Consider the following 20,848-nt stretch of genomic DNA (forward strand, 5'->3'; position numbering starts at 1 on the left):
AACAACAATCAAAATCAAAACAGAAACAAGAGCACGTGCAACAGCGCGAAATAGCCAATCAGTAAGACTCTTAAAGTCGGTCTTCGCTGTAAAAACACAGAAAACCGATCGAACATGTTCGCCGCTTGCAAGCAACCGCTCGATTGCAACGGCGGGCAAAACGTCAACGACTTGAACTTTCCTTGCAACGGAACGAACGAGTAGCTTCCACCGGAAATGATCGCGCCTTCGATATCGTTCAACATCGTCTCGTCGTCGTCGCCGCCGTAATCTTCGTTCTTTTTATTGGTAAACCTGTGATGCGGCGACGGTTGCTTTTGTTCAGAGGCCCCGGTGTGCTGCGTCGTCGTCGCTTGTTGTTGTTGTTGCGCGGCCAAAGAGGCGGCTAAACGCGCGTCGAGCTGCGCTCTTTTTCCGCGCTCTTCTTGCAACTGCTCCCGCAAAACGTTCATACCTTGCAACTCTTGATCTAATCGAGACTTCAACTCGTGTAATTCTCTCTGTTGTTCCTGTTTTTCGCGTTCGAGTTCTTCCGCCGACGGGCCTCGTTGGACGTTTTCAGACGCTTGCGTCAAAGCCGCGTTCGCTTTCGACAGCTCTTCTTCCAAAAACGTCGCTCTTTCGCTCGCCGCGCGTAAAGCGTTTTCGTGTTCTTCCATTTTCATCTGCGCGCTCGTTTTAGATTCATGATCGAAATCTTTCAACTTTTGTTTCAGCTCCTTCGCTTTCGCCTTTTCGCGGTCGAAACTTTCCAAAGCTTTTTCACATTCGGACATGAACATTTCCTTCTCCGCGTTGATTTCCTCCAGCTTTTCCGCGCTGTGCTCGATTTCTATCTTCATCTTTTGCACTTCAGAAACTTTCGCGTCCAACTCTTGCTTCAAACTCTCCGCAACCACGCGCTCTCGATTGCCTTCGTCTCTCGCTTCCGCAATCGTCGCTTGTAACAGTTGAATTTGCTCCGAGTGTTGTTCGTTCGCCGCAGCTAAAGAGCGTTCATCCTGTTCCGTGAGTTTCTTTTTCAGCGTTTCAACTTCCTCGCGCACAAGTTGCATGTTCGCGTTCGCTTCGTTTAGCTCCATTTTCAATCGTTCCTCTTCGTTCAAGTTACTCGCGTTGTTCTCCTCGTAAAACGACTTCAAATCCGCAAACTCCTTTTCTTTCGCTTGCAGCTGTATCTTAGTCTCTCCTATTTCTCTCTCCGCGTTCGCCACGGCTTCGCGCGAGTGTGCTAATTCATTCTCTATTGAAGCAACTTTATCCGCGGAGGCGTTGCTTTCGACGATCAGATCGTCCACTTGCTTTTGAATGGTTTCTACGTGCGCCGGCGCCTTCGCTTCTCGCTCGAGCACAGACGCAATCGTCGCGTCTTTTTCCGCGAGGAGCGCGACGTACTTCCCCTCTTCTTCTTGTTGTTGTTGAGGTGTTGTTGGCTCGGCATTCACCAACGCGTCTACGCGTTGTTGCAAATCGATCACTTCTTGCTCCTTCGCGCCGAGCGTTTTCTTCGTCTCTACGAGATCGGCTTGAATAGACTTGCCCTTTTTGACGGCTTTTTGGACTTTCTCCGATTGCGCGTTTTTCAATTTGGTCATCTCTTCTAAATCGTTCAGAATCTTTTCATTTCGCGCGAATAATTCCCCTCGCTCGCTCTCCAAAGCATTGATTTTGCCTAAAAATGTAGCCTTTTCTTCCCGGAGTGAGTCTTCGTCAGATTTGTGCGCGTCGAAAGATTTCTCCAGATCGCCCATTTGCTTCTTATACTGGTCAATCTGCGCGATCAAATCGTAACGTTCGTTCGATACCGTTCTCGCGTCGAGTTCTAACTGCGCGATTTTCTCGTTCGCCTCTCCCAGCGTCGTTTTCGTTTCTATCAATTCGAGTTTCAATCTTTCCTCTTCGTTCAAGTTACTCGCGTTGTTCTCCTCGTAAAACGACTTCAAATCCGCAAACTCCTTTTCTTTCGCTCGCAAGGCAATGGTCGCTTCTCCGAGCTCTTTTTGAAGCTTTCCTAAGGCTTCTTCGTGCGCCGCGGACGAGCTGTTCTCTAAATCATCTCTCTCCTTTCGCATAACTTCCAGCGCTTGCTCCGCTTCCGCGAGCTTTCTCTGCGCTTCATCGCGTTCGACGCCGAGTTGGAACTGTCCGGAAATCTCCTCCTGCGCGACCGATAACTCTTGCTCGAAGTGGTCGCACTTCGGTTTCAATTCTTGGTTGATTTCTCGCTCCAACTCTTCGCACTTTGGTTTCAACTCCTCGTTGATTTCGCGTTCAAACGCTTCGCATTTCAGTTTGATTGCCTCGTTTTCCTCCTTCGCGCGTTCAAACTCTGCGCGCAAGGAGTCAGTCGACTGCGCGTTCGCGTGTCGTAACTCCTCGACCTCTGTTTCTAAACTCATGCGCGTGCTCACTTCGTTTTCCAACTCGCGTTCCAACATCTTCGCTTTTTCCTCGCTCGTTTGCGCCGCCGTCGTCAATTCCTCCTTCAACGCGTTCGTTTGCTCTCGCAACGCGACAATTTCCTCCTTCAAACCTTCCTCGCCTCGCGTCGCGTTCGCCGCCGTGTCGTCGAACAGTTGCTTTAAATCGTCAAACTCTTCTCGTTTCGCGCGTAACTCTGATTTGACCGTTTCCGTTTCGTTTTCCGCGTCGTCGACTTTTCGCGTCATTTCCTCCATCTTTGCGTTTGTTTCCGTCAACTCCATTTTCAATCGTTCCTCTTCGTTCAAGTTACTCGCGTTGTTCTCCTCGTAGAACGACTTCAAATCCGCAAACTCCTTTTCTTTCGCTTGCAACTGTATCTTAGTTTCTCCTAATTCTTTTTCCGCGTTGCCGCTTCTCTCGTTTGCGATTTCAATCGTCTTCACCAATTCTTCGCTTTGCGTCGTCAACGCGTCAAACGCCGATTTGATTTCGTCCCTCTCCGCTTGCATCGACTTGCCTTTCTTCACCGCTTTTTGCACCTTCTCTTGCAGCTCGTTGATCCTCTCCGTGGACTGCGTCTGAAAATTTTCCTTTTCCTCTTCCATTCGTTTTCTCATCTCTTCCATTTTCAAATCTTCAAACTCTTTCTTCTCCTTCTCCGTTTCCTCTCTCGCCTCTTCGTGTTTCTGTTTCAACTCGTCGACATCTTCCTCGAATTTCCTCTTCAACTTTGCGGATTCTTTCTCCACGGCTTCGCGGACGATTTTCTCAATCTCGTCTTGCATCACCATCGTCGTCGTTGCTTTTGTTTTTGTTTTTGAATCATCGTAAATCGTCGACGACGACGACGAGACCAACGCGTTTGGCGTGTGAAACTCTTCGTGTTGTTGTTGTTGTTCGAAAATTTCATCTCGTTTAGGTGTCGTCGTCGTCGTCGTCTGAATCGTCGTTTCTCCCTCTTCCTTCTTCTCTTTCTCTTTCTCTTTCTGTTGTTGTTGTTGTTGTTGTTGTTGTTGTTTTAACAATGACTTTCTCGCTTTGAACGTCTCTAATTTCTTTCTCCCGGCTTCCAACTGCGCCTGACGTTTCGCCTCGTCCGCCATGCTTTCTTTTCAAAAGAAGAGAGAGAGAGAGAGAGAGAGAGAGAGAGAAAAAGAGAGAGAGTCGAAAGAGTGTGTGTGGTACTAAGACGACAAACGAGATAATCTCTCTCTCTCTTTTATGTGTTTTAAGTGTCTTCTGTGTGTGTACGAATAAGAGTGCGTGTGAAGAGTCGGATGAGAAAAGTAGTCTCTCTTCTTTTCTTTTCTTTTCTCTTGTGTGTGTGTGTGTGTTGAAAAATGTTGATTTTTCGATGCATGTGTGAAGAATAAAAAAAAAAATTTCAAAAAGTCCAAACAAACACCAAAACAGAAGAGAGAAAGAGAGAGAGACAAACTGACAAACGTGTCAAAAACTCCTTCTTCTTCATCACTCAAATAGTTGTTGTGTTCTTCCCATAAAGAACAACACTCTACAAAGATGAGAACAAGTAGTCATCATCACGACGAGAACAACGACAACGACGACGACGACGAGAGGATTAAACTCGTCGTCTGGGACTTTGACATGACCATTCTGAGAATACACTCGTTCGCCAAACGCATTTCCGCGTTGGACGTTCCGAGAAGAGATTACGAGAGAGACTGCGCGGATGCGAATTTCTTCCGAGCGTTTTTACGAGAGATGAAACAGAAGTCAATCAAAGTTGCGATTGCCTCGTTCGGAAAGAGAGAGGTGATTGAAACGTACTTGAAATGTTTAGTGGACGGGAAGAAAGGAGACGAGGATTTAGCGGAGTACGCGTTCAATGAGAAAAAGAAAAGCATAGTGACGCCGAACGACGTGGGCGGAACAGACGGGTGTTCCATGAAGGACAAAAGTCGGATGTTGGATGCGTTGACGAAACGGTACGTGTTGTCGATGAACGAGGAAGATATTAGTAGTGCACAAGGAGAGGACCCGGTCGAATCGTCGTCGGCGGCGTCGTCTTTGTTAGGAAAAGCTAGGAAACAAGTTGTGTTTTTTGACGACGACGAGGACAACGTAAACGCGGCGAAAAAGTTAGGATACGCGTACGCCGTGCACACGCCGAACGCGTTCGAAAGAGAAAGTTGGAGAGAGTTGTATTGGAAAATACCAAAGTTGAGAGAGTTGTTTCCGGAAGTTGACGAAAATTTGACGCACTCGAAGACAAGGAAAGTTTTACAAATGTAATAATATAATGTAATTATAGGGGGTGACTTTGTTTTTTTTCCAGCATGCGTGCTAAATTTCCTCTTCTATTTATACCTAAATTAATTTACAAGCTCGATAAAGAAAACGTCACTCATCGACCTTGAAGTCTATCTAATAACCATCCATTCATAGGAATATCGTCGTCGTCGTCGTCTTTATCGTCACCATCCTCATCAGTTTCGTTACTGGAACTGTTTTTGTTTTTGACGTACTTGCTCGTTGAAATCCAGTGCGGACAATACGTCGCCAACACTTTCGGCGTCGTATCTACCCCAAACGACGGTTTCGGTCCGGATATGCAACACTCGTTCCAAACGTTCATTTTGCTTGACGGCCAAATCGAGACGTCGCCGTTTCCGCACGTCTCTGCGATGAGTTCTGCGACGTGCACCGCGTTGTTTATGTTTGCGCCTCGACCCCTACCGGTGGATAAGTTGCAAATAACTCGGCTCACGTTTTCGTTCGAAGAAGAAGAAGAAGAAGACGGAGGATTTTTCAAGCGCTTCGATATGTTCTCCCATCGTTCTACTTCCATCAGTTGAGGGATGACGCGACTTTGGTCGTCGAATAAATCGACGATGATTAAATCAAACTTGACAGTATCGTCCGCGTCGCTCTTCTTCGTCTTGATATTCTCGAGCGCGTCTCCGACGCGCACGTCCACCAACGACCCTTTCTCTTTCAATTCGTTCAGACCGAAATGTTTCATCCCTAAATCAACGATCGCATCGTCCAATTCGTACCCAAACATCTTCACTCTCTTATTCGACGAGTGGTACAAGTCATCGATTAACCGCGCGCAGGTTCCGGCGCCCAATCCAAGAATAGCTACGTTTACGTCTTCTTCTTTGTCTTCTTCTTGGTCGAGTACTAACGCTACCGCTAACGCGAACAAGTCAAACACGCCTCCAGTTATCGTCACTTGAGGTAGCCTCGATTTCTTTTTCAAAGAAGATGAAGATGAAGAAGATGATATCGTCGCGTTCTGTTCGTCGTACACCGTCTTTGTAGATATCTCCACCCCGTTGTCCATTTTCCCTCGCATTTCCGATAAAACCGCATCCGGTGTCGTCGATCGTATTAAAATCGTCGTGTCTCGAAAGCTCGGGATTTCGTACTCTTCGTCGCAGTAATACACTTGCAAAGGCGCTCCGTGTTGACTCAGTTTTTCCTCCAGCAAGTGCATGTGTTTCTCTTCTTCTTTGTCTTTGTCTTCTTTCGATGAGGAAGCTGCTTCTGCTTTTACTCGTCGTCGACGAGAAAGAAAAGCCTTCTTTTCAAATCGATGACGATGACGACGACGATGATAGTGTTGTTGTTTCTGTTGTTGTTGTTGTTGTTGTTGTTGTAAAATCGTCGAGCGTGCGCGAGGAGGAGGTGGTGTGCTCGTACATGTCGCAGATAAAGAAGGACCACGACCGCGCATATTCACAAGTTTTTACTGTTGTTTTTCGTTTGGTCTTACAAAAAAAAGGAGAAAATTTATCTTCTTCATTTCATTTTCAGTTCTTTTTCGGTTTTGTTCTTCTGAAAAATGAAAGAAAAAATTGAGTGTTGTCGCGATGATATGTATAAAATAATAGTAATATGTATATAATAGAACAGTTCTCGTTTCGTTTCGTTTCGTTTTCTTATATTCTGAGAAAAAAATCATCAATCAGTATTCGGTCAACATCAGCGACGTTTTCCCTTTCTGCTCGTACTGAGCCCGCATCCCGAGACCGAATTCGGGGTCGTCCGAACGCGCGCGAACGTCTTTGCGAATTTCTTGGACCAAGATGCGCTTCTTGGACGTGCACGTTTTGACCAAGACAAATGCGATTAATAAGACGCCCACGATGGCGCCACCGATGGCACCGCCCAAGACTTCGCTGGAAAGTGCTGATTTCGAGGAACACGAGGTACCACCTTGCGTGGCGGAGTTGTAGGCGTTCGGGGAGGCTTTCAAGAGCGTCCAATCGCCCGTGCCGTCCGGGGAGCGTTGCATGGTGGATAAGTTCTCTTTTGTTTGTAAACCGGTGAGCGCATACGAGTCGATGATTTGTTCCTCCTTGTTGTGCAAGGATATCGTATCAGAGCCACCGATACCGTATGCAAAGTCCGTGATCTTGCAAAGTACTTTGAGAGATTTTGCTTGTATGGACGAGCCAGACGGGAAACGATACACGTCCGCGTGCAAGTGACCTTTTTCATCCGCAATGTAAAAGTTCTCCAGGTTGACATCTTCACACCCGTAGTTGTACAACTCGATCCAATCCTCGCCATTGCAATGCGCAGCACTCGTATTCGACGACGAAATTTCGTTCAATGCAACCGTCACTGAACCGGGCGGGGCGTACAACGAAGCGCCATTCGCCGGAACGTACGTGGATGCCCCGTTTGTTGTTCCCGGCGTCGGCGGCGTTCTGTACGTCCATTCTCCCGTGCCATCCGCCTGTCTTTGATACGTGACGGAAGAGTTGCCACGACCAGCGACGAGGGGGCCAACGGTATCGACGGTGTCTCCACCTGGAGATATCAAGGTGATGGTATCATCAGATCCGACGCCAAATTGAAAATCAGTCGCGCCGCACAAAATATGGTGCCCTCCAGCTTCGATGATGACGTCGCTATTTCCGTGTAAGTATGAATCCTCGTGATCGACCCCCTTGTCGTCGTGAAGTTTCCAGTTGTGTAAGTTGATCGCCGTCGGGCAGTTGTTGTAAAGCTCGATCCAATCTTCGTCGTTGCACGTCGAAGTTCCGGTGCCTTTATCGGCGATTTCGTTCAACACCAACGACGTGCAAATGCCGACGTTATTCGAGGCACCCGGAGTTTGTTGAACCGAGGTCGCAAAAGAAACAAAGTCCATTTCGTTCGTTTCGTCACCCTGTCGGGACCAAGAATATCCTTCCACGTGTTGCGATTGGTCCATAGTGCCAGTCGTATCCACGGCTATATCAGACGGGTCGTGCAGAACGACGGCATCGTCTTTACCTATGCCGTACGCAAAATGAGTTCCTGTACAGAACACTTTGAACTCGCCCGGGAGAATGGTCGTTCCGGCGGGTATGTCCCAAGAATCTTCATCCTCGTGCCATTTGTCGTCGGACAAACTGTATCCCGCCCCCAGGTCGACTGTGGACGTTCCCGCGTTGTACAATTCAACGAAATCTACGCCAGAGCAGACCGAGTCGGCCGCAGAATCTTTCGAAGAGACTTCTGAGATGAAAACTTTGACCGGATGATTCAATCGACCGGGCGTCATGTACGTCTGTCGTCCAAAAGCTGCCAAATCCGTATCATCCGTGCCATACCCGTGCGCCGAATTCGTCAACCGTTGCCACGTTTGCCCGGAGATATCGCCGCCGTCCAAAGGGCCCGTCGTATCCTCCTCGATACCCGCCGCATTGAACAAAGTCACCGTATCGGACTTCCCAATCCCAAACGCGAACGATGAAGGATCACCTTTGACTAAAACTCTCGTTTCCTTCGGTCTCAACGGCGGCGTCTCAGCCGGGAACGTAAACACGTCCGCATCGGCGACGCCTTTATCGTCGGCGAGTTTATACCCAGCCAAGTCCACCGCGTCCGTACCAATACTGCCGGTGTTGTGTATCTCGATAAAATCTGCGCCCGAGCCAGTCGAATCCTGTTGTATTTTATGTATGTGTAAAGGGAACAAAGTAAATGAGGCGTTCAAAAAAGTATTCGTATCATCATCACTCGCGTACGTATATTCGAACTTCCTTCTTCAAAATGTGTGCACAAATGAAGAAAGAATAAAAAATTATTCCTTTTTTCCCTCCAATTCTTTGAAGAAAAGAAATAGGAAACGAAACGACGCGAACGATAAGAACACCACCACCATCACGCACACGCGTGCGAACGAAAACAACTTCTCGAGACTTTTCGTCTGAAGACTCTTTACGCCCCAAGGTCGCATCTCTTTAGATGGAAAAGACACCACCAGATCTACTACGAGTATATTAAACAGACGACACGGTTAAAAATGAATGTGGGCACGCCAAAATTGAGACGACGTGCAGAATAATAAAAAATCTCTAACGAGACGACGACGCACGTTAATATCGCTGTTCGCGCCAACTTCGGTGATGATCACTTTACATTCGGTCGAACCAAGAAAAGTTGCCACCGCGAGGAGGACGAGGAGTACTTGCAACAACGTATTCGTATTCATCGTGTCTACTACACTCTTCCTAATAAGAATAAATAGAGTTGTCCAATTTTTTGGAGCGAAAAAGGAACTTTTTCGACTCCTAATTGGGAATAAAAGAAATGGATTACAGTTATGAGTTACAACGAGAGACGTGTCACGTTCTTGTCCTTACAGTCGCGACGTCTCAACAACGTTTAACAGCTCAACAGACATATTGTTCACTGTTTTGATGACATAAACACGAAAAAGCGCAGCAGTGCTGAGTATCTCTTCTTCTTCTTTGTATTCTTCTTCTCATTCTGTAGTGCACTAATTAAAAACGGTGGGGTATTCAGAAAATATCCTTTTCAGTCTCATGTTGAAATCATCGTCCAGATTCTTCTTTCCCACTTGGGAGGACGACGACGACGACGAGGAGGAGGAGAACGACACGAAGAAGAGTCGCACAAACGACGACGATGAAAAGGAGAAAAAAAATGGAAAACAAGGAGGAAAAACCCAAAACTTTTTCTGCGACGAAGATGCGAAACGACACAACGCGCTACTCGCGATTGATATCCAGAGGCTGAGCGATGAGTCTTTTAATACCAAGAAGAAGAAGATGATGAGTCAACAACAAGAAGAAAAAAAAAAAAGAGGACAAGAAGACGGCTTTTTAATAGACGATGAAGACGGTGCGTATACCGTCACCGTCGAGAGCGCAGAAGGAGACGCTCGACACGTGACGGTCACGGTCACGACTTCGTCAGAACAGAGAGGAAACGAGACATTATTAGGAAGCCACTGGATAGCGGCGTATTCGCCCGCGCGGGCGGACGTGAAAGCGATAGCGCCAATTAAATACGCGATATTGAACGCGGTTTCGAAAGGGAGATATGTCGAGACAGGCGCAGTGGAGGTGAGGTTTAAGTTGACAAGCGTGAGAGAGGAAACGTACGATTTCGTTTTGTTTGGAGATTCTTGGATGTGGAAACATTACAACCGCGCGGAAGTTTTGGCAAGGAGCGAGGCGATAAATTTAGTAGGATATTTAGAGCCCGCGCATCCGAGAGTAGTGCTGGTGAAGACGCCGCCGTCGTCGTCGTCATCATCATCGGATCTTGTCCGGAGAGTCGCGATTACGTGGAATAGCGGCAGAGACGCGTCGTCGACGCCTCGCATCGAATGGAGAACGAATACAAATGAAACTTCTACGAACTGGAATGAAGTCGTAGCGACAAAAACTGAAACGTACGGCAAAGAAGATTTATGTCACGCGCCTGCGACGACGTTCGGTTTTCGTTCGCCGGGATACGTACACACCTCGATACTGTATGACGTAAGTGTGGATTTGACATCGCATGCAAATGGTTTTGAAAAGATTGAATATAGACTTCTAGACGATGCGACGGAACCGGAGAAACAAGAGATATACTGCTGCGTATACAAACCAATACTACAATCATCATCATCATCATCGACAACGAGAGAAACCGAGCTGTTATTTTTTGGAGACATGGGAAGAGGTTCGGTCGACGACGCAGAGACGTGGCACATATCCGGGTCGCCGGCTTGGAACGTATCAGACTCGATTGCGCGTCACGTAAACGTGGTGAACAAAAATTCTTCTTCAAAAGTTCAAGGCGTTTTTTTGTTCGGAGACTTATCGTACGCGAAAGGGTACGCGTCAGTATGGGATGAATTTTTAGCACAAATAACGCCTTGGGCTTCGCAAATCCCTCTTCTGACGAATCAAGGTAATCATGAATACGACACAGAAGTAGAGTTTTGGCCGGAAACTCGAAAAGGATTCGAAGACTTGTACGGCGGAAACGATTCGGGAGGAGAATGCGGCGTCGCCGCGACTGTGTTATTTCCAACGCCGCGTGACGACAAGGAAACTATTGGTGCGGATTCAGATTGGTTTAAAACAGAAATCGGGTTGGTTTCAATCGTTTCTATGAACACGGAGGCTGATTTTAAAGTCGGTTCTCGTCAGTATGTATTTCTCGAAGAGGCTTTAAAAAATATTGACCGAACGCGAACGCCGTGGGTTATTGTCACCGGGCATCGTCCAGGTTTGGTAGATTCTGACGAAAAACCAGATCCAGATGACCACGAATCGAATCGAATCGAATCGACTGATATTGGTGTGATGAACATGATTCAGGATCATCTTTGGGAAAACCTGTTTTTGAAGTACAACGTCGATCTCACGTTTTGGGGACACCATCATGTCTATCAACGCTCGTGTTCGTGGGCGAAATTCAACGCCTCGAGCGATCAAATACACCCGACTGAAGTTTACGGAATCGGTCGAACGAACGGCTGCGTGCAATATTCGGATGCAAATAACATATACTCTAACCCGAAAGCGCCAATATCGTTGGTCGTCGGAACCGGAGGTGCAAGTTTAGTCAAGGAACTTTCGAGGCCTAAATCGGAGTTCAACGAGATAACTTTGTACGCGCATGGATACATCGATTTGATTGCTCATAATTCCACTTCATTGCACTGTAAATTTATCGATGGAATGGATGAAAATAGTGTTCTCGACGAGTTTGTCATCCTTCGAACGACAGATAAGAACGACACGAGGTATGAAAACTTGCTGAAAATTGGTTTCGCCAGCGTCGTTTTACTCATCGCATGTCTCGCTCTTGCGGTTGCGTACCGTTTTTTCCATCCTTGTAGTAGTAAAAGTAGTAGTAGTAGTACTTCGAGTAGTCGCCGCAGTCGTCCTCGTCCGTTTGGCGGTCCAACTGGTGGTTTCACAAAGTTGGTCGACGACGACGAAGAAGAAGAAGAAGAAGAAGATGAAGATGAAGAAATAGAGATGGGGCAGATTTAATACAAACTGAAAAATAATTTTTTAACTCGTTTTTTCTCCCTTTTTCCTCTAAAATCATCCTCACAAACTGACGACGACTGATACAGTACTCGTATAAAATTTCTAAGAAAGAGATGAACGCAAACGTCGCAGCTCGGGTACGTCGTCGTCTGCATCGTCGTCATCGGCGTCAAAATTCTGTCGTCGTTCAATTATTCTATACGTAGTAGTATTCGTATCGCGCGCGCTTCTTTTTGTTGCCGTCTTTTGGACGATGATGATGATGGATTTTTCAAAAATCATTCATCTCTCTTCTGTAAAGCTTTGACTTTCTCTCTTCTCGAACGACGGACGGACAACGGACTGACTTCTTACTCTCTCTCTCTCTTTTTATTACAACGAACGAACAAAAACAACCGAACGACGTTCATTCTTTATTTAACGCAATCGATATACTAAACATATTGATATAGATTGAAAACGAACTTCTAAAAACCGCCTACCAAGTGGAACAACAGTTGGACGATGAGCTTCATAAAATGTCCAAACTGAACGAGGAAGATTTAGAAGACGCGAGACGCAAACGCATGGAAGAAATGCGAGGAAACCAATCGAACAGAAAAGAATATCTGAAACGACAACACGGAGAAGTGCACCAAATACTGGACGAAAAAGAATTCTTCGGCAAAATGAAAGGAGAGGAGAAGATGGTGTGTCATTTTTATCGCAACTCGGAACCGTGTAAAGTGATGACGAAACACTTGCGCGCGTTAGCGCCGATGCATTTAGAAACGTTGTTCTGCGAGATTGACGCGGAAAAGTCGCCATATTTAACCGAAAAGTTAAAGATATTCATGTTGCCTACGCTAGCTTTAGTGAGCAAAGAGAAAGTGATGGATTACATCGTCGGGATGGATGATTTCGGTGGAGGAGGGGATGATTTTCCGACCAAAAACGTGAAACTCGTTTTGCAAAGTAAAGGGATGGTGGACGAAGAAGGGGAGAGAATGTACGCGTTGAAAGCGAGAAACAACGGCGAAGACGACGAACACGCGGCGGAAGTTTTGAAAGAACGCGTGAAGAACATTCGTCAGGGGAAGAAATTCGATTTGAACTCGGACGACGAGAATAGCGATTTTGACGATTGATTGAATAGTCAGGAAAAGGAAGAGGAGGAGGAGGACGACGACGACGCGCCGATGACGTGATTATTAGATATATATAGTAGCAACATATGATAGCAAATAAACTTCGTTAATGAAATAGAAACCAAAAAGAGTACTGTAAGCTGTAGATGATGATGATGATAGTAATAGTAATAAACACATTAAAAACAATCCCCGTCTTATTAATTTAAAATAGATGATGATGGATTCAAAAGGAGGCGTGTTCGCTCTTTTCCTCCGTCGCTTCCGAAACTTTGGAAATGACATCCGTCAGCGAAAACGTCCCAATATCACCACTCTTGTACGTTCTCACGGCTAAAGTTTCGTTCTCCGCTTCCTCTTTACCGATGATGCACATGATTGGGATTTTCTCTTTTTCTGCGTTTCTTACGAGCTTCTTCATGCGTTCGCCGGATTTCACCTCGACGCGAATACCTTTCGCGCGCATGTCGTTCGCGACGCGTTGGATGTAGTCGTCCACGGTATCCGTCACCGGCAACAATCGAACTTGCACGGGCGCGATCCACACCGGAAACGCACCGGCGTAGTTTTCCGTCAAAATGCCGAAGAAGCGTTCCAAGGAACCGAAAATCGCTCGGTGAATCATAATCGGTCGTTGTTTCTCGTTGTTTTGGTCGATGTAAGACAAATCGAATCGATCGGGCAAGTTGAAATCCAACTGAATGGTCGAACATTGCCACTTGCGTCCAATCGCGTCGAGAATTTTAATGTCAATTTTCGGCCCGTAAAACGCGCCTCCGCCGTCGTCGACGATGTAGTCCCAATTTTTGCGTTTCAAGGAATCTTTCAAGGCCAATTCCGCGCGTTCCCAAATATCGTCCGACCCGACCGCTTTTTCCGGTCTCGTCGATAAGTTCACCTCGTAATCTTTAAACCCGAACGTCCCTAACACCTCCTCCACCAGGTCTAAAATTTTCGTAATCTCGTCGGTGATTTGGTCCGGTAAACAAAACACGTGCGCGTCGTCTTGCGTGAAACCTCTGACTCTAAACAAACCGTGCATAGTCCCACTTCTTTCGTATCTATACACCGTTCCTAACTCGGCCCATCGTAAGGGCAAATCTCTGTACGAATAATACCCGTCTTTATACACGACGATGTGGAACGGACAGTTCATCGGTTTTAACTGGTACGATTCCTCTTCTACTTGCATCTGTTGGTACATGTTTTCGCTATAAAAATCGCTGTGACCGCTCGTTTTCCACAACTCACTTTTCGCCACGTGCGGCGTGGAGACTAAATCGTAGCCTCTTTGTAAGTGTAAATCCTTCCAAAACGTTTCGATTTGATGGCGCATTAACGCGCCTTTCGGGTGCCAAAACACCAACCCGCCTCCAGCTTCTTCTTGTTGCAACGAAAACAATCCCATTTCTTTACCAACCGTTCGATGGTCTCTTCTCTTCGCCTCTTCTTTAAACAACTCGTACGCTTGCAATTGCGCTTGGCTTTCCCAGGCGGTCCCGTAGATTCTTTGCAACATCGGTTTCGTCTCGTCTCCTCGCCAATACGCTCCCGCCACGCTTTCTAACTTGATTCCTTTCTGCTCGATTTTCCCCGTGCTCTCCACGTGCGGCCCGGCGCACAAATCCCACCACTCGTCGCCGATGTGATAAATCGTGATCGGTTCGGTTTTAATCATGTCTAAAATCTCCAACTTGTACGGTTCGTTGATTTCCTTAATCCTTCTCGCGGCTTCTTCTCTCGACACTTCCTCTCTTCGAATCGGATAGTCTTTCCGAATGATTTTATACATTTCTTTTTGTATCGTTTTCAAGTCTTGGTCCGTGAAGCTTTGGTCTGGATAAAAGAAATCGTAGTAAAACCCGCGATCGATCCACGGGCCAATCGTGCACTGCGCTTTCGGGTAGACTTTTTGCGTCGCCATGGCTAATATGTGCGCGGTAGAGTGTCGTATTTTGAGTAAATCTTCGGATTCGTCCGACGTCAACAAAGGGACGGATTGTTCGGCGGCGTTGACTTCCTCACCGACGGCTGCGGCTTTGAGCTTCGAGTCTCTGCTTCCGGCTTTTTGCATCCGATTAAAGATTAAAGAAGAAGAAGAGTTTGAAGAGAAAGACGATGTCGTCGTTCCCCGCGAAAAGAAACAACTCGTCGTCGTTGTTGTTTTCATCATCGTCGTCTTTCGTGCAAACGCGCGGCGAAACGACATCGTCGTTATTAACGTCGTTTTTGTCGTCGTCGAGAAGGAATGCGAACCACGAAGAGAAATGGGTTTTTTAGAAGAAGTGAAGAGAGAACAACACTTCCTCCCACCGACGACTCTCCTTCTGCTGCTCGCGACGGCGGAAGAAGAAGAAGAAACGACACGCGCAGCCGGGATGGTCGTCAAAGTTGCCATATGAACTACTCTCTCTCTCTCTTTCTTTTGGAGTCTAGTATTAAATGAAGAGAAAATTTGGATAAAGCTTGCTCTTAATTCTCTCTTATTACGTACGACGCGTCTGCTCTTTCTCTCTTTCTCTCTCTCTCTCTCTCTCTTCTTTGCTCTTCTTCTTCAAATTTTTTTCCTCTCTGTTTCTTCTTCTTCTTCTCTCATCATCATAAAATTCTCTCGTGTGCTCCAAAAGCAGAAAAAAAGAAGAGAAAGAAAAATTCAATCTCGTTTCGTCGTCTCCAGTAAGTTTTTTTTTCGTCCTCTTCCTCTCTCGCTTCTCTCATCATCGCTTCTCTCCTCCATTAACAACACACGCAAAACGCACACTTTAGGAAGAAGAAGAAGACAGAAGAGAGAGAATCGGTTTTACAGAAAAAAAACAGAAGAGATCGAAACACTCTCTCGTTTTTCTCTCTCCTCGTTCTTCTTCTTTCGTCGTTGTCTCTCTCGGGTATAGTATATATATTATTATTATTATTAGAAAGAGAGTTTGAGAGAGAATTACTTAAACACACATTCTCGATTTGAATTATGATGATGATGATGATGATTGCTTCTTCATCTTCTTCTTTAACGACGACGACGACGGCGTGGAGAAGAAGTGCACCACCGCGAGGAGGAAGAAGAGGACAAAAAGGAGGAGTCACGAGGAGTACTACTAATCGCTCGAGGGGATTCTCCTCCTCCGTTCTGAACAGAAGGAGGAGGTGCGACACTATTGCCACTGCTGCTTCCACCACCAACAACGACAACGACGATACTGCTGCGACTGGGAACGATCGATACGAAGAGAAGACCGGACCGGGAACGTTAAACAATACCAACGACAGTCAAAGACGAAGCAGACGGTTCGGCGCGTCTTCTTCATCGAAGAGCGCGAGCGATACTAATAATATTAAAGGAAGCGTGACGACGAAAAGTACGAGAGAATTAGCGTCTACGTTAGCAAACAGAGACAAAAACGTCGTGTTACTGGTGGAAACGACGAATTGCCGGTATTGCGAGCAAGTGGAACCGACGTTTGCGGCGATGGCGGCGATGTTTGCCGGCGACGAATCCATCGAAGTGCAAAGAGTAGTGTGTAAAACACCGGAACAAAAAGCATTTGCGGGGAAGTATTTTCGCGCGAGAAGTTTTCCAACCATTTGCACGTTACCGAGAGGGAGTGGGCCGTTGTTTCGCCACGCGAGTTCGGACCGGTCGATTGGAGCTATTTTGGAGTTCACGAGAGAAACGACCGGCGCGGTTCCAAACGCCGGCAGGAGTGAACGATACGCGGACGATTTGACGAGAAGAAACGATTGGTTGAGGCAGATACAACAAGGTGGGTTGGAATCGACGACGTCTATGGCGGGGAGCTACGAATCGAGCATGTTTGACGATCGAAGAGGGAGTGGTAATGGTATTAGTAATAATAATAATAATAATAATAATAATAATAATAATAATAAAAGTAGTAATAGTGGTGGCAGACGGACTTCTTCGGGTAACAACAATTACGGAAGTTACGGCGCGGAGTACGCGACGAGGGCGAATTATCTTCGTCAGCAACAGCAACAACAGAATCAGCAAAGAGTACCGTTGTCGTCGAGATTCGCGGAGACGAATTACGATCGATGGAACGGCGGCGCACCTCCTTCTCAGCAATACAGAAGCTATTACGGCGATCAAGAGTTTTCGCGAGCGGAGGAGGAACAGTATTTCGGACAACCCGCTTTAGACCCGAAAGATGACGCCGCGTTTGAAAATCAGTTTCAGTCCCGACGTAATTATAACTACGGAGACGACTTTCTCGATAACGGAGGAGGAGTAGGAGGACCAGGAAGTTATTACTACGACAGCCCTGCGTTTCAATACAACAACAAAGTTCACATCACGGATGTCTTTTCGCAAGCATCGAGAGACTCAGTTGAAAACGTCAAACGGGTGCACAGAAAAGTCACTCAAGTCGTCGCGGAATTACCAGCTACGGCTGCGCGAATCGCCCAAACGGACATCGTACCCGCGTTTGCGTTAGGCTTAGTCCTCTCTGCCATACTTTCCTCCTTCGGTAACTTGATTCAAAGCATTCGGAGAGACCGATTTAGAAGGTACCAAAAAATGCAGCGTTCGGGACAACGAACGCTCACGGAACGCGAAGAAGCGTTGGTGGAAATCGAACGCGAGTTTTCCGAGATGGCTTTAGCCGAGTGGAAATCGGCTACGAGAGAAGAGATGATGGAAATCCCGAAGCAGTTTTGGATTCTGTGCAATGCCTACGCCGCCATTGTGTTTCGCATTTGGGAAGTGCGAATCAACGAAGCCATTTTGTCGTGCGGCAACGCTCTGAAAGCAAAGCTCGGATTGCGAAGAGAAGATCAGTATTACGACGACGAAGAGGAAAACGAGAGTTTATATTACGGCGGCGGCATCGATGGAGAAGGGGAAGACGAAGACGACGACGCGGATTTTTATAACTACGGAGACGAAAACGATGCATCGTCCCAATACGCCGTCGTCAACCGCGACGGCGAGATTATGGGATACCAGGGCCCGGATTACGACACGAGCGTGCCGCCTCAAGGTAGCGGGAGTTACGACGACGAGAACTTTTATTAGAAGACAAAAGCATTCAAGCGCATTCGCATGCAAAACTATTTATTCATTGTTATTCAATATATACTATTACTATTGACTTTTAGTGCCCTCCGCCGCCTTTGCCGCCGCTTTCGCTTTTCGCTTTTCCATGAGCTTCATCGCCTGCAAAGCGAACGCGGAGACTGCTTTCGGTTGCGGCACTTGCGAGTGCGGCGCTGCTTTTTCTACTCTACCTACGTCTATCGAAACTGTACCTGCGTTTTCTTTGCCTCTGCTTCCTTCTTTCTCTTCTTCCTCTTCTTCTTCCTCTTGAAAGAAAATCTCCACCAAACTCTTCCTCTTCAAGACCAAGTGTTGCTCCGTCGCGCTCGCGTTCAACACCGCGACGTCTCTGACGATCACCCCTACCCTCGTCTTTCTCTTCTTTGCATCGTTCTTATGATTGAGGAGCATCTGAAGCGTCTCTCCGTCGCACGTCGCCGTCATCGTATCTCCGTTTTCGTCCGATACGAGTAAACTTCCATCGAAGACTTTCAACGAAGAAGAAGACGATGATGATGATGCACGCGTTTGATTTTGATCTCCTCCTTTACCTCCACCACCACCAAAGACGCGCATCCCACTCTTCCTCTTTATCTTCTTCGCCTTTTCGACGATAAATCTTCCTTTGCTCAATCGACCGCTTCGCCATCCGCCGTTTTTTAACCACTGGATGGTTTGGTACTGTTTTTGCTCGAAAAGCGAATCGTCGTCGTCCTTATTCTTCTTATTCTTCGATGCGGGATCGTACTCGAGCAGTTTCTTCCACAACGCGCGCTTCGCTCTGTTCTTACTCGCAGTACTCGCTTCATTCTTCGGAAGACGACGATGGTCTATTTCTTTTTTGTCTTCTTCTCCTTCTTCTCCTTCTTCTTCATCTCCCCGTCGTCGTTGGTGTTGTTCGTTTTGAATAATGTTTTTCAAGTTTTTATCGTCGCGTTGCTCCTGCTCTCGAAGCGCGGCGGCGCGACGCGCGTGCAACTCTCCCGCTGGACCCGGGATGCGCATGTGTGTGTGTGTGTGCTCTCGCTCTTTCGCTCGTATTAAATGACTTATTATTCGTTCGTCCAACAAAGGAAAAGTGTAAAGTGTTTTGGTTTTTTCTGTTGAATTTCTACTACTCTTGTTTGTTTCAAAGAAGTGCTTCTTCGCTGCTCTAACGCTTTCTACGATGGTGACCAATGTTTTTCTTTCTTGTTTTTACTGCTACTCCTTAATTTCGTTTTCACTTTCCTCTTCGTCGTCGTCGTCTCTTCCTCCTCAGGGTTTTCCTCGTCGTCGTTCTTTTCCTCTCCGTCTTCGATGCCCCAGGATTGGGCGTTTTGGGAGGTGGCGTTGCTGATCAACTCGATGGATTCTATGCTATTTTTTACGTTGGTTTGAGGACCGAGGACGGCGACGCTTCCGGGGACAACCGCGGTCGTTGCGGTTGTCGTCTCTTCGGTATCATCGGTGTCGTCGTCGTTGAGATTTTCTTCTTCTCCTCCTCTTTCTCCTTCTCCTTCACTCTCCGCTTTCGAAGAGGACGAAGAAGAGGAGTTGACGCTCCCGTCGCTCTCTTCCTCTTTCTCTTGTATTTCGGCGACGACGTCGATCAAACTCCCGCCGTTTTCTTTCACTTTCTTTTCCGCTTCGTGCACGTGCTTGACGTCGCGAACGGTTTCCAAAAGCGTCTTCGGGGTGATGTTTTCCACAATTGTCGTCGTCTTTGCCTCGGCCTCCTCGGTCGACGATTGTTCCTCTCGTTCTTGTTTTCCCGCTTTCATCTTTTTACTATTTTTCCTACTCGCGCTCTTTCTCGAGCGGCTCTCGCGTCCTTTTTCAGAAGAAGAAGAAGAAGGAGAAGAAGAATCGCTACTTTTCGCGTCGTTCGTCTCAATCGCAGCACCACTCGCCGGCGTCTCTCTCTCCCCGTCGCTTTCGCTCATCTTCTCCAACATCTCTTTCTCCCGCATCATCTTCTCTTTTTTCTTCTCTATGTACTCATCAATCACCATCTTACTTTCCTTCACGTCGCTAAAACTTTCCGCCACGACGTGTACGTTTTTGTTCGGGTGCACGTCCCGCCTACCAACCATCCCGGTTCTCGACGGTCGGTACGCCGACGCGATCCCGACGCACGTCGCCAACGTGCACATCATCATCATAAACGCAACGATGAAGAGGTTCCTCACGTATACTTTCGAGCTGTTATGGGAGACGCCGTTATTTCTTCTGTATTTCGCTTCTTCCTCTTCTTCATCTTCGTAGTCGTAATCTTCGTAATCTTCTTCTTCGTCGGTGTCGTCGTAATAATAGTCTCCTTCGTCTTCCTCCTTGTCTCGCTTTAAGATTGCTTCGTTCTCAGGAATCGTCTGGAAGGAAAACGCTCCTCTTTGTCCTCTTCTTCTTCTTCCGTTGTTGTTAGTATTCTTATTTTTCTCGGTTCGAGAGATGTCGCTGTTTCGAGAGGCTGCTGATGAAGATGATGTTAAAAGTAAGCTCTGCTCTTCGTCTTGCTTTTGGGAAGTGCTCGAGGCGAATCCCGAGTAAAGTGGATGCGCGGACTTTCCTTCCCGAAGAAATCTCGGCATTTTTATTTACTCGTGCGAAAAACAGCAGGAGCACTGATGTTGTTCAGCGGTGGTGCATGTTCACGACGCGTCTCTCTTTTTAAAGCCGTTCTCTTTTCCGCGAAGATGCGCAAAGCTCGAGAGAGAGAGAAAGAGTTGGGAGTTGGGAGAGAGCGGGAGAATTTTGTCGTCGTTGTTTTGTTTTGTGTGGAATGCCGCGGGAGGGAGGAAAGAGGCAAAAAAGACGCAAAGTCTTTCTTGGAAATGAAGAAAAAGAACGAATTTTTTGAAATTTTTTATGATGTTTTTTTTTCAGACCCCGACACCCGAGAAAACGCACAAACACATCGAGATAAACATATTTCATACCCCAGTATGTCATAGTATGCAGTATGCGTGAGAGGAGAAAGAAATTATTAATATTATTAT

The 20,848-nt window shown here is 46.9% G+C and overlaps 9 protein-coding genes across 9 annotated transcripts; 4 read left to right on the forward strand and 5 right to left on the reverse strand.

Annotated features, from left to right (window-relative positions):
• Positions 1–14: 14 nt before the first annotated feature.
• Positions 15–3,527, reverse strand: Bathy17g00150 (hypothetical protein; the record flags this gene model as incomplete). Its single annotated transcript, XM_007508252.1, has 1 exon — positions 15–3,527. One exon carries the CDS (start codon positions 3,525–3,527, stop codon positions 15–17), a length of 3,513 nt encoding a protein of 1,170 aa, XP_007508314.1.
• A 418-nt stretch (positions 3,528–3,945) lies between these two features.
• On the forward strand, positions 3,946–4,680 carry Bathy17g00160 (hypothetical protein MICPUN_55064; the record flags this gene model as incomplete). Its single annotated transcript, XM_007508349.1, has 1 exon — positions 3,946–4,680. One exon carries the CDS (start codon positions 3,946–3,948, stop codon positions 4,678–4,680), a length of 735 nt encoding a protein of 244 aa, XP_007508411.1.
• A 112-nt stretch (positions 4,681–4,792) lies between these two features.
• Positions 4,793–5,734, reverse strand: Bathy17g00170 (predicted protein; the record flags this gene model as incomplete). The annotated part of the gene is made up of 1 exon (XM_007508206.1): positions 4,793–5,734. One exon carries the CDS (start codon positions 5,732–5,734, stop codon positions 4,793–4,795), a length of 942 nt encoding a protein of 313 aa, XP_007508268.1.
• A 624-nt stretch (positions 5,735–6,358) lies between these two features.
• On the reverse strand, positions 6,359–8,881 carry Bathy17g00180 (predicted protein; the record flags this gene model as incomplete). The annotated part of the gene is made up of 2 exons (XM_007508255.1): positions 6,359–8,332; positions 8,765–8,881. 2 exons carry the CDS (start codon positions 8,879–8,881, stop codon positions 6,359–6,361), a joined length of 2,091 nt encoding a protein of 696 aa, XP_007508317.1.
• A 334-nt stretch (positions 8,882–9,215) lies between these two features.
• Positions 9,216–11,690, forward strand: Bathy17g00190 (predicted protein; the record flags this gene model as incomplete). Its single annotated transcript, XM_007508397.1, has 1 exon — positions 9,216–11,690. One exon carries the CDS (start codon positions 9,216–9,218, stop codon positions 11,688–11,690), a length of 2,475 nt encoding a protein of 824 aa, XP_007508459.1.
• A 518-nt stretch (positions 11,691–12,208) lies between these two features.
• Bathy17g00200 (thioredoxin domain-containing protein 9) lies at positions 12,209–12,817 on the forward strand (the record flags this gene model as incomplete). Its single annotated transcript, XM_007508369.1, has 1 exon — positions 12,209–12,817. The coding sequence occupies one exon, from the start codon at positions 12,209–12,211 to the stop codon at positions 12,815–12,817; it is 609 nt and encodes a 202-aa protein (XP_007508431.1).
• A 226-nt stretch (positions 12,818–13,043) lies between these two features.
• Positions 13,044–15,026, reverse strand: Bathy17g00210 (threonyl-tRNA synthetase; the record flags this gene model as incomplete). The annotated part of the gene is made up of 1 exon (XM_007508203.1): positions 13,044–15,026. One exon carries the CDS (start codon positions 15,024–15,026, stop codon positions 13,044–13,046), a length of 1,983 nt encoding a protein of 660 aa, XP_007508265.1.
• Positions 15,027–15,788: 762 nt separating this feature from the next.
• On the forward strand, positions 15,789–17,849 carry Bathy17g00220 (predicted protein; the record flags this gene model as incomplete). Its single annotated transcript, XM_007508319.1, has 1 exon — positions 15,789–17,849. One exon carries the CDS (start codon positions 15,789–15,791, stop codon positions 17,847–17,849), a length of 2,061 nt encoding a protein of 686 aa, XP_007508381.1.
• Positions 17,850–17,918: 69 nt separating this feature from the next.
• Bathy17g00230 (unknown protein) lies at positions 17,919–20,440 on the reverse strand (the record flags this gene model as incomplete). The annotated part of the gene is made up of 2 exons (XM_007508282.1): positions 17,919–18,981; positions 19,038–20,440. The coding sequence occupies 2 exons, from the start codon at positions 20,438–20,440 to the stop codon at positions 17,919–17,921; spliced, it is 2,466 nt and encodes an 821-aa protein (XP_007508344.1).
• Positions 20,441–20,848: the final 408 nt, after the last annotated feature.

The sequence above is a fragment of the Bathycoccus prasinos genome (genome assembly GCF_002220235.1).
Source record: "Bathycoccus prasinos genomic : Chromosome_17".
NCBI lineage: Eukaryota > Viridiplantae > Chlorophyta > Mamiellophyceae > Mamiellales > Bathycoccaceae > Bathycoccus > Bathycoccus prasinos.